Source organism: Cheilinus undulatus, linkage group 2 (assembly GCF_018320785.1).
Source record: "Cheilinus undulatus linkage group 2, ASM1832078v1, whole genome shotgun sequence".
Taxonomy (NCBI): Eukaryota; Metazoa; Chordata; class Actinopteri; order Labriformes; family Labridae; genus Cheilinus; species Cheilinus undulatus.
The window spans coordinates 52,854,666-52,866,923 of NC_054866.1; the positions used below are offsets into that span (position 1 = coordinate 52,854,666).

At 39.6% G+C, this 12,258-nt stretch overlaps 1 protein-coding gene across 3 annotated transcripts in view; it reads right to left on the reverse strand.

Moving 5' to 3' along the window:
* Positions 1-65: 65 nt before the first annotated feature.
* The window catches only part of zgc:162872 (BAR_ACAPs and ArfGap_ACAP domain-containing protein), a 29,149-nt gene continuing 16,956 nt past the window's right edge, over positions 66-12,258 (reverse strand). For 2 of the 3 annotated variants that reach the window (XM_041806826.1, XM_041806816.1), the window contains 7 exons: positions 10,126-10,220; positions 9,840-9,916; positions 9,486-9,640; positions 8,779-8,888; positions 8,585-8,695; positions 8,149-8,210; positions 66-5,906 (listed from right to left, as the gene is read on the reverse strand). In XM_041806826.1, the coding sequence (XP_041662760.1) occupies positions 5,719-5,906; positions 8,149-8,210; positions 8,585-8,695; positions 8,779-8,888; positions 9,486-9,640; positions 9,840-9,916; positions 10,126-10,220 (798 nt within the window). In that variant the 3' untranslated portion in view covers positions 66-5,718. Of the gene's footprint in view, positions 5,907-8,148; positions 8,211-8,584; positions 8,696-8,774; positions 8,889-9,485; positions 9,641-9,839; positions 9,917-10,125; positions 10,221-12,258 lie in introns of those variants that run through there. The other variant, XM_041806836.1, reaches the window with a different exon arrangement.

Here is a 12,258-nt window from a genome sequence, read left to right on the forward strand (position 1 = left end):
CAGATACAAAAGGATCCTCTCTGACTGAGGTCAGTGCTTGAGCCTTAATAACAGACACAACAGCATGTGTTTAGTGGTTTTATTAAGCAGTAGCATCACATTAGTAACAGTCTGAAATGTCTCAGTAAAAAGGAAAAAATCCACCATTTTGAAATGATACAGACATGTTCTCAACAGATAGGATAACTCTTTAAATTCTTTATATTTCAGTAAAACAAGATTCCATGTGACAGCAGCAGTTCTGCTACAGCCTGTAGGTCCATTCAGTCAAAACTCACAGCAAACAGCCCAGTCTGACGGGATCACACCGTTTTAGCTTTAATCCTTTAAAAACAGATAAAAACTGCTTTTATTTTAAACCAGCAGCTGGACATTAAATCCCTTTCAACACAAATGAGAAAACACAAAAACAACAGATTTCAAAAACCTGGAACACATGGCTGTCTGATGGATCCGGATCTCAGAGTCTCTGGTTTAAATCCTGGTGAGGAAAACGGGACGAGTTCAAGGACACTTGGCCACAAAGGCATCTCAGTTTAAAGCAGGATTAAAGTTAGATTTTACATAGGGATGTTTGATCCTGGATTTGTGCTGATATATCATGCTGCTATTACCAGTCTTGTTTGTGTCAATGCTAAAACATGATTCAGCTTAAAACTCCACAAACGTTACACTTGGCTGTAACATTCATATATCCTGCTGAGATGTGTGGCTGATATATTGATAATAAATCTCAGGAGAGAGATGGTTCAATGTCATGCATCTTTAGTTAAATAAAATCAGTCATGTTATTTATTCTGTTCATGTTTTTTCTTGAATGTAAACTGAGGCAAAAAATAAAAATAAAACATTTTTATCTCTAATAGACTTCAGGACAAAAGGCCAGATCAGACTTCCCTGTTCTCTTGTTTCTAACAGTGGTGCCATGTTAGACTAAAAACCAAACTCTCATCCTGTCTGATCCGCAGTTTCCACATAGGAAAACTGCGCCCTGCACTGAAGCGCCGTGGGTTTGGTCCGACTGAAGGCAGGGGCGACCTCGCCCACTGTTAGAGCGCAGCCCTGATCAGCGGGCAGAGATCACACAGGAGTAGAATGATTTTACCTTTTGGGGTTAATTTATCATCCACTCTGGCATGAGTCCATAATATTATTGCTCTCTCCACTGAGTGAGTACTAGAGCCCGACCGATTGAACTGATAGACTAGAGAGGGAGTGATGGGCTCCTCAGTACGATTTGCCAGTGGATTGCGGCACGGTCACTGTGTGGGCAAATTGGAGGTGACCGACAGACTGGCAGCACTAGAAACATGATTCCGACCAATCATCGTGATGTTTTCTGCTGTCCAATGTCTCTACAACTCTTTAGTGTAGACCACAGTAGCTAGCTCCCATCTAAGGGCCAGGTTTCTTTGCTCAGATTTACCATTATTTAATCCCCACTGAAAAAGCCAAACTGCTACCAAATGAAGAGCCATATGAGAACCAAACAACCAGCTCTACAGAGCTGAGCCAAATGATCTAGACCTTTAAAAGAGACAGATTTCCCATCACAGTGAGGGAGACTGGGCGGACATCAGAGTATAAATCACAGCTACAAAAGAGGCGCTGCATGTGATGCTAGCAGTCCTGAAAAACAGCAGACAACACGACCATGGACTCATCCTTATGTATGAAGAAGAAGATGTTATGGACTGTTTATCCTTCAGGGAAAGCTTGAGGTATGAATGTTAAGAAAGTAAACCTAGTTAGCTCTGCTGTGTGCTAGCAGATACCTGTAGGGATGTGGGGAATCGTATAGCATCACTGGGTGAATGACCACACAAAGACAGGGAACAAAAGCTCTCCTGTTGGTCAGTACTGGATCCACATATATCTTACTAAGCTTTTAGAGAGGCCCCAATATGCTGTTGAAGATGCTAGAAAATTCTGAAATGCCGGTCTTGTTGATTCATGGACGCATCATTGATTATATCACAATGAGAGTGCTAGAATTATGGCTTGGTGACACTAAGCTATGATGAAGCAGTCGGGCCCAAATCTGGCTAAATCCATGCAGACTGACTGGCCTTCAAACTGGAACAGGACTATTCTAATAAGGACTTTTAATACTTTCTTTAAAGTTAATCTGCCAATAGAGGTGAGTTAATTAGATTAAACCCTTTAGTTTTAGTTTTATCATTGCTCATCAACATCAAGTTTCTGGACAAACAGATCTGATAAATGTATTTTCAGCAGGTTTGATGAATGAAAAGAGACAAAAATAAGAAAGTAACCTGACCAGTGGTGACCTCAGGTGACTTACTGTCACATCTACGCCTTACTTCAGCCCCAATTTTTGACCCAAGCATGCCTTAAAGTTCTGCACAGTACTATACATATACTCTTCTTTCTACAGAGTAAACAAAGTTAGCTTAGCTTAGCATGATAGTAAAAGGACACAGAGAGCCTTGCTCTGCATAAAAAAAACACCAAATAATCCTACAGATAATTAGCAAGTTTCCTGTTTTTTTAATTGATCAGAAATTTAACAGAACTAACAGTCTAAGTTTGGCTAGTGTTAGCTTAATGCTAACATGCTCACAGTGTCATAAGTTTACACCCTGATGTTTGGATGTTAGCAGTGTTAGCCATTTAGCTAAAATAAGCTAGTTTTCAGTAATCAGCTCACAGCTCAGGTTAATGGGAATGTTATCAGTTCAGTAAAGTATTGGACGGATCATACAGTTGACCTGGTGGTGGTGCTAGATTGAACGCTAAGAGGACTGATAAGAGAACTAATTTTAAGGCCAAAGTTAAAGTACTTCTTTATTACCTCCTAAAGGCTCTTAATGATTGTTTGAAGCACCTGTCATAGCTTGTGACGCAATTGTCAGGATGTATTATCCCTTCAGTGAGCTCTGGGTCTGCCATGAGGTGTCCTCCCAGTTAGGCAGGCCTGGAAGACCTCCAAATGGAAGCACCAGGAGGAGTCCTCATGATACGCATCCCGGGCAAAACTCAAAGAGTGCATTTTAACATTTTGAGAACATGATTTATTGATTTTGAGCTCAGCTTTTTCTTTAAACTTTCTAGTAAATCTACCTTTGTGCTCTAAATATTTCGTTGATCCCAAATCTTTAGCTGCTTATTCAAGTTGTGCAAGTTTCCTGCTCAAATCATTCTCCTCTCATTCAAACAACTGAATCATTAAAGATAAAAAAAACACATAAAAGATAGCAAAAAGTGAATCCAGCATACATAGCTGAATAATTTGTCTACTTGTTAAAGCAAAAATGTAGTCTGTAGGGGGAGCAATTGGCCTAGTGGTTAAAGGCGCTCCCCATGTACACGAGTGGCCGGGGTTCGAATCCGTCCTGAGGCCCTTTACCGCATGTCTCTCCCCCACTCTTGACCCTGTTTCCGACTCTATCCACTGTCCTCCTCTATCTAATAAAGGCACAAAAATGCCTAAAAATAAATCTTAAAAAAAAAAAAAGTAGTCTTTAGGAGGAACTGAGTTGGAGTTATACAGCTTGGAAGTAGAATGAGAATATGTGTATGTGATAGAATGTTGGGAGTGAGATCATAGCTGGAGAACAGCATAGCAACAACAGGCAGAGCAACCGCAACATGATTGGTCGGTCCTGTACCCTACCTGTTTTCTATTGGTTGGGTCATGTTTTAAGTTTATACAGTGAAAGTTTTATACGAAAGCATAAAGAAAAATCAGACAGTGGCAGTTTCAAAAACAAGCAGAAGCATCCTGAATGAGAGGAGAATTGTTTGAGGCTGAGAGCAGAAATTTGAGCAAGCAATTTAAGATTTGAGAGCAAGCAGACATTAGAGCACAAACGGAGAAAGTCGACACACAAGGAGGCAGTATAGTGCGCAAAGTCCAGTTAATAGGAAAATCTGAGCCCCACATCAATAGTTCATGCTCTCACAATGTTAAAATGTGCTGATTTTTGCAACAGCAATGACTCCATACATGCTCCCTTTATATCTAAGGCTTGATCAAGTCCCCAAAACACTTGAACTCCTTCACTAGAGGCAGAACCTCACTCACCACCCAGAAGGAGCAATCCACCTTTTCCAGGCAGGGAACAACGGCACCAGACCTAGAATTAAGAACGTAAATGCAGCCACCAGGGGGGATCTCAATCAAAAAAATAACAGAAGCCAAGGAGTCAAGGGTGTTTCTACCTTACAGTGAAAACAGAGGTAGCAACAAAGATGACACGGCATCTGTGTAATAAAGGAGCGCAATGTAAGGTTTTCAAATGTTTTGGAATCAGAGATTGTTGGTAACAAAAAGTACCAAAGCTTAAAAAAAAAAAGTCAACGAAAAGATGTGCAGGAGAGGAGTGAGTGATTTTTATCATTATCACATCAATGTTTACAATTCTGGTTATGCAGGAAGCACGGGACGGCTCTGGATAGGCGTAAAGAGAAAAATCCCTTTTTTTTTGTATGTGAAAACAAGCGTTAAATCTCTCTCCTTAAAGTCATCAGACCCCACTGACAAAAACTATAATTTTTCCTCTCAGAGTCTGGGGTTGCTGCTCCGCTGCTGCCTTGATTGGTATGATCTTTTTTGTGCGGTACAGCCTGCTAAGGGGATTTTCAAGAGCATTTCCAACACTTTTTTAAACTTAGAAACCTTTAAGATGACAGACAAGTTAAAAAATCCAAACCAAGGTGCAAAATTATTCTTCATTTAACTGTTTTTAACTCATCTGAAAGTGTCATTTTCTTTATCGCTCGAACCAGCGATTTCATTCAATAAATCTGTTTGAAGCATATACTTAATATCCACTACTGGTGCTAAAAATAGAATTACTTTACTACTTTAAAATTATTAAAACATTTCAAAGTACTGTGATTGTTTTTACTGTTTATCTAACTTAAACAGCATTGATATTTTGCTTCTCATCCTCTCACTCATGTGTGCTTTCTGTGTTTGCACATTACCCTGCAGTCTCATGCCCTTACATGGGCATAAAAGGGGCGTTTCTCTATGCTAATAAGGAGAAATGTGCACGTGCTTCCAGCATCGACAAGAACACAGGTGAGAACAATGATGCAGTTTAAGAACGTGTCATAAATCCCACAGAGGTTCTCTGGGAAACTTGAGGACTTGTTTTTTTTAGTCCTAAGACATTAGAGAATGAGGCCCAATGTGAGCAACATGAAAGAAAATGCAAAAGGCGTAATGTGGTTAAAACAGTATATTACTTTACGATGCATTGCTCATGAGCTGTTAGGATAATCAAACTTATTTTAAAGTGACTTTGTCCCCAACATTTTCTCACACTGCCTGCTGTTAGAACACGCTGATTTAACATACTAACTGTCTGACAGTTAGTTTTCTCTACTTTTTCTTTTCCTTTAAATGTTAAAAAAAACCAACAGCATGATAAATAAAGTATCCTGTAGATTAATTTATAATAAAATAAACACTTATAGCTGCAGCTGCGTCCTCCATGATCCCTTTGTAACACTCAGTTTATCCACAGTAACTGTTCATAAAGTAACCTTGTACTTTCACTGTTAATATTAAGAATAATCTACATTAATAAATCTGATAACGCTTTGTCAGTCGTCTCTTCTCTAAGTTGAAATAAGCACTGTCCAGCCATGCTGTTACCATAGCAACCGAGTGATGGAGGAGTGGTCCTCCAGTCTGCAGTCGGCAGGGCATTAAGTCTGAGTTTCTGTCACTCTGGCATCTTTTCATTAGGTGTGTCGACTGTTTACCACTCCTCCTCCTCCTCTGTTGTCCCCCTCCTCCTCTCCTCCTCCTCCATCGTCCCCCTCCTCCTCCTCTCCTCCGCGACTGAACTGCCGTCTATTCAGTCGTTCTGGAGTGTGTGACGCCATGTCGCTGAAGTCCCTGAAGATGTCCTGAAACGTTTCGTCGTCTCCTGAGGAACAACAGCGGTTTTTTAAAATAAATTTAATGTACAACCCAATTCCAACAAAGTTGGGACACTGTGTAAAATGTCAGTGAAAACAGAATGTACAGTGCTTAACAAATTTATTAGACCACCTGTCATATTTGTCTCAAAGACCATCCAGCATCATGGAGTGCTTTAATGTGGACCCTTTCATTTTCAGGGAGCTCTCCACGTTTTACCATTCTGAACAGGAATGAGGGATTTCAAACTGAATTCACCCAAATTTGAGCCGGCTCACTGGGCTTCTCTGGGAAGTCAGAAATTAATCAAGCATAACATTCAACCACTAAAACTCATTTTTCTGTTCAGGAATGCAAGTAAATAACTATAATTTGACATATTAATCAAGAAATATTAATGTGCTTTACTATTTTTTCAGGTTTTTTTGTAAATCAGTAAATTTGAAAATTCATGGATGACTAATAATCATATTTTACAGCTGTGGCATAAACCTTAGTTTGGTTAGGGTGGTCTAATAAATTTGTTTAGCACTGTACATGCAAATATCATCAAGCTAAAAGCTACAGGCTTTGATGCTGCTGTTACAGATGCACCGTGAATCATCATGTGAGCCCAATCTTCAGTGAATATTTTCATGCTATCAGCAGCATCTTGTCCTGGTGCTCATTAATGCCTATGGATATGTGTTGTTCACATGATTCTGACGAATGTCAGATAGGGGCCAGAAAGTGATGAACATTAGTCAGAACTAGGGATGGGGATCGAAACCCGGGTCCGTACGCTTAGCCATACTGCTATCGAGTCTCACAGGCTCTGTGACGCAACGTCATTTTAAGATACAACTGGTGCAAAAAATACATCAGTTCTTTCAGGGGGAACATAAACTAAAAGCACATCGGTTTTGTCCATCTCCAGAATGAAGTACCTTCAACTGTCAGCTTGAGGAAGAAAGACTCCTCCTGCGAGTCGCATGCAATCATATCCGCCTGCGCTGGGAGTAACATACTCTCAATACCACTAGTTCAGCTGCTTCAGGACAGTTTTCTTCTTTAGCTGCACAGATAAATGCTCAAAAGTGCTCCAAACTTTGTAGCAAGTCCTGTTTGTTAGCGATATTAATCCAGAGTAGAAATCCATGGTGGAGTCAGCAGAATTAAAGTTAATTAGCAAACTTAACAGCTGAAAGATGGAAAATATGATGCCTTTAGGTAACCTCCGTAAATTAGACGACTACATTCTACATGTTATGATGTGTTGAAGTGTCATAAAAATGGGAAAATTTTGTTTTTGACGAGAAACTTCAATAAATACAGTTGTAAATAAGAATGCATTTATATTTGAGGGATATAAAATAGATGTGAGAGACTGAATCATAACTTTTTAACTCAAGAATTACTCAGCTAAGACCACTTGTAGTTTAAATATTTGCCCTGATTTTGACTTACCACCAAACTATAGAAAATATCGATGGTAATATCGGTAAGGACTCGGATCAATAAGGAGTATTGATAAGGGTATCAATATCATTAAGAATTAACGATCCCCATCCCTAGTCAGAACTCTGAATGGAGGAGAGTTAGTCCGTTAAAGCTCCAGGTCGACCTACATGCTGCAGTTACTATCAAAACATTACACAGTTTACAGATTTACCTGGCGTGGAGGTGGACAACATCACAAATTAACCAGCCCTGCAGACCTCCTAAAACACGTCTAGCTAGATGAAGGGAGACCAGAGTCTAGAGAAGTTGTGTACTTCGATAAGACGCTAGCTACGCCTCTTTAACAGCTTTTCTCCATTCTTTTGTTACAAATATGCTTTTAATGGAAATGCTGATAAACTGTAAGGCAAATAACCCTTACGGGGTAAGAGACCGAGTCATGACATGTCTGTCATGGCTGAGCCAGTTTAATGAAACAGCTATTTATATGAATAACAGAAACTGGCTCCTCTTTGAGACCCAGTTTACCAATTTACAGTGTTGTTGGAAAGCGTATGAACACTTATGTCAATGTGATATTTCAGATTTTTCTTTTTATTTCAAAAATTCTGTTTTCATTTTGTTATGATGGGGTACCAGTGAGTGTAGATTGATAATAAAATTATTTTTTTCAACTGTAGCATCAAGCTATAAAAAATTGAAAAAGAGAAGGGGGTCTTAATTCATTGATTACATTTTTTTCTCTCAACAGAATTAACAAGAATGTGAGTTTTACAGCATAAATGTTGGTGTGTTTTGAGTCTACTGACCCACAGCTCCAAAGAGTCCTTCTGAATCTCTCATCTCTTCATTCATGCGAGCCATCCTCAGCCTGAAACATGAGAAACAAACATCAGCTGCTCATAAAACCCTTAAGATAACTTTTAAATAAAACCATTATTTTACTGTGTAGGAGCTAGAAATGCTTACAAAGTTTGTCTGCTTACAGGAATTTATGTTACAAATTCAAAACACAAGTTAATCCACTCATCAAGCGTTTTTAAAAAACATACAACTATCAGAGAATATCTAAGGAAACTCACGATTTAAATTGACCAGTCTCTCTCCTCTGTGGATGGAACTGAACAGCCTCATTAGCACTCAAAAACACACTCACAACCCCTACTTCCCTTCTTTACTACGACTACATGACGTTTATGTAAATCTCTGTTAAATATTCATATTTTTTGTTCAGTGGTGACTCACAGTGTGACAATGTCAGCGTGGGCTGTTTCCACGGCAATGGCCAATGGGTCCTGTCCTCTCTCGTCCACAGCGTACTGATTGGCTCCTCTCTTCAGCAGCAGACACACCTGTCTACAAGAGCCAGTGACAATCAGCCAAGATCGTTCCACTTTATTTAGTCAGGATCTCTGTGTTTGTCATGAGAGTGCGATTACCCGGTGTGGCCAGCGGTGGCAGCAGCATGCAGAGCTCCCTGTCCTCTTTGGTCTCGATGGTTCACGTTTGCTCCGTTCAGCAGCAGAAACTCACAGGCCAGCAGTGACCCCTGCAGGCAGAGAGGAGAATAACAATCAATGATCATAGAAAATGAGGGAAGACTTTTCACTGCTGGAACCGGTACATGTAGTCAACTGAAGATAAACCTGGTGGAATTAAACTACACCCACACACTGACCAATCGATCTGTGGTTCATAAGAAAAAAAAACCATACATACTACTTCTAGATCAACAATCAGTGTCTACAGCCAATATGGGCTGTGATATCTACAGCTGATATTTATAGCCATTTTAGGCAAATAGGTACTACTGATTTTGACTTTAATTTAGAGTTTAATTAACAGCCAATTGGGGCCAATATCTACAACTGATTTAGGCCCACATCCACAGATGACTTAGGCTGAAATTTACAGTCAATTGAAGCCAAAATCATCTGCTGATTTAGGCCAATATTTACAGCTGATTTAAGCAGATGTTTACAGCATTAAAGCTAGCATTTGCAGCTTCATTGTGCTGACATTTACAGCTGACTAAGGCCAACATTTACTACTGATTAAGACCATATTTACAGCTGATATAAGAGAGGATATGCAGCCAATTTGGGTGTATATCCTCTATAACCAATATGTTATAGCATCTCCTTACCCCAACAGCAGCTCCTATTAATGCTGTACGTCCTCCCTCTTCGGCGATGCTCCCGTTAACTTCCGCTCCCTGGGCCAACGCTACCGCCATGGCGACAAGGTCTCCTGTCAATGCTGCCTGATACAGACGCAGCCCAGCATCAGCCTTCACGTGACCTGACAGAGAACGAGAGACCTTTAATGGCCTTTAAGGACATAAATGTATCAATAATCCTATAGTTCTTTGATTACACCCACTCAAACACCTGTTTAGTATTTAAAAATGGAACATATCATTTCCTAACTGCACGTTCAGAATTTTCACAAATCTTCATTTTTCTCCACACAGGAGGCTTCAGGTGACATTTGGACTCACGATCTCCGTCTGATCGGCTGTTCTGCACAAATCTTTTTTCCACATATTTTTCTTTAATCCATGCCTCTTTCTCCGCTCTGAAAACAAAATCAAGAGCTACGTATCAGAGTCATTCTTCTTGTTCTGCCGTTTTAAGTCATCTATTTCATTATTTCGTTCTCTAAAGTGAGAATAAAAGGTTCAAAAAGTCATGATTGGTTTATTTTCTGTCATTGATAATCATTTTATGGTCTCATACAGAAGATTCAAAACTCAGAGATGTAAAAATAAATATCAGAGATGTTACCGTGGGCTGTCGGCCGTGGGTTTGACTCGCCCCTCCTCTGAACATCGTGATTCATAGATCTGGTTCACCAAATTATTTCCCAGCACACACAGCAACTGATGAAGAAACAGAAGAAAAATACATGGAGAAATTAGAGGAAACTTAAGATCTTCTCTGACCTGCAAAAATAAATTCAGTATTCTGTGGAGCAAGATTATTTACAAAGTCAGTGCAACAAACAGAGAGAGACTGATTTCAAGGAAAAATGCCCTGGAGTTGGGGATCTGGGGCTCTGCTTTCACTGTCATCTATCTTTGTGTGTGCAGGTGTATGCCAAAAATCAAACATGTCAGAACTGTATCAGAGCAGCTGGAAGCAGCTGATCGAGCTGAGATCATGACAAACAATGTGACAGCGAGCAGAAGTGCAGCCCAAGTTCTAAACTAGACTAAAAACCTGAAACTGTCCGGTGTATGTTAGGCCTAATTGAGGGTTTCTGTTGGTGTTTTCTTACTCAACATTTTATTTCTATAACAAAACAGGAGCAGCCTATACATAATAAGTTTGATTTATACTTCTGCAATAAATCAACACTGTAAGCTTTTGTATAGCCATGGTGTAGAGCAGTGTTACTCAACCCTGCACAACCAAAGAACAGAATTTTGAAAAATACCCTTGCAAGAGCCACAATCTAAGTGGTGAAAAGTGGCAAAAATGGGCTAATGTGGCAAAAAAAAGTGTCAGAAAATGGGCGAAAGTGGGCACAGGATGGCAAAAAGTGGGTGAACAATGACAAAATTTGTCAGATAGTGGCAAAAATGTGGTAAAAAAAAACAAGTGAAAAGTGACTAGAAGGGGTAAAAAGCAACAAAAAGGTGGGAGGAATGGGCAAAATGGGTAAAAAAAAAAAAGGGAATTAATAGCAAAAAGCCACTTCATTGGGTGAAAAGTGGCAAAAACTGGTGAAAAAAGGCAAACAAAGCATAAAAGTGGCAAGAGGAAGTGGCTAAAATTGGCAAAAAGCAGAACAAATTGATTAAAAGTTGCAAAAAAAAGAAAAAAGAGGCGAAAGAGGAGAAATACGATCCTCTCTGACTTTAAAACACTACAACTTGACTGGAGGAATCATCTGTCTGTTATGCTGGAACAGTCAACTCTCTTTGTCAGCTACTAGAGAAACATTTATGTCATGACAAAAAGACAGTTTAGAGCTAAAAAGTCTCAGTTTCATTTTCTCATCCTGTTTTTAACGCTTCAGGTTTTCCTCATAGCTCATTTTCTGAGTTATGTGAAGGTAAGTCTTTTGCCTGCTTATGAGACATCTTTGTTGTTTAGTTGCTGCTGAAAACAGTTTCCTGATGTTGCTTTTCAAAATAAAAGTATTCTAATGAGGATTAGCATTTAAGGCTTTTATTGTGACAGATTTGGCAGGAATTGACCGTGTCTATCATTAGATACTGTGCTAAACTTTAGCATTGGGACACTACCAGACAGGAGGGATTGAACTGTGGCTGCTTTGAGAGAGACAAAGCCACAGTTTTCTTCTTTTAATCATTCAGGACTAAAGAAAAGTGAACTGTGTATAAAACACAACTTCAGCAGGTAAGATGTTCGTTCCTGCTGAATCTGGTTCAAGTGAAAAAAAGACAAGCACTCCAGCAATTAGCCCTCCTCCTGACCTTTAGTGTTTTCTGTCACAAATCTCTCCATTGTGATACTTTTAGTGACCCATAGGCCACTGTGGCTGATAGATTTGGGAAATTTACCTCACCATGAATAAAAACAGCATGTAAGTGGTTGTTAGCTTTCAATGAAGGCAGTAAAATCAGGTAACAACAGACTGTACTGAGATAAACTGCTTAGGGATTTTATATCATGGTAGCCTTTGGGGGGGGCGGGACAATTCACATAGCGTCCTGTGACGTCATTGGTCCATATACAGTGCTTAACAAATTTATTAGACCACCTGTCATATTTGTCTCAAAGACCATCCAGCATCATGAAATGCTTTAATGCAGACTCTTTCATTTTCAGGGAGCTCTCCATGTTTTACCATTCTGAACAGGAATGAGGGATTTCAAACTGAATTCACCCAAATTTGAGCCGGCTCACTGGGCTTCTCTGAGAAGTCAGAAATTAATCAAGCATAACATT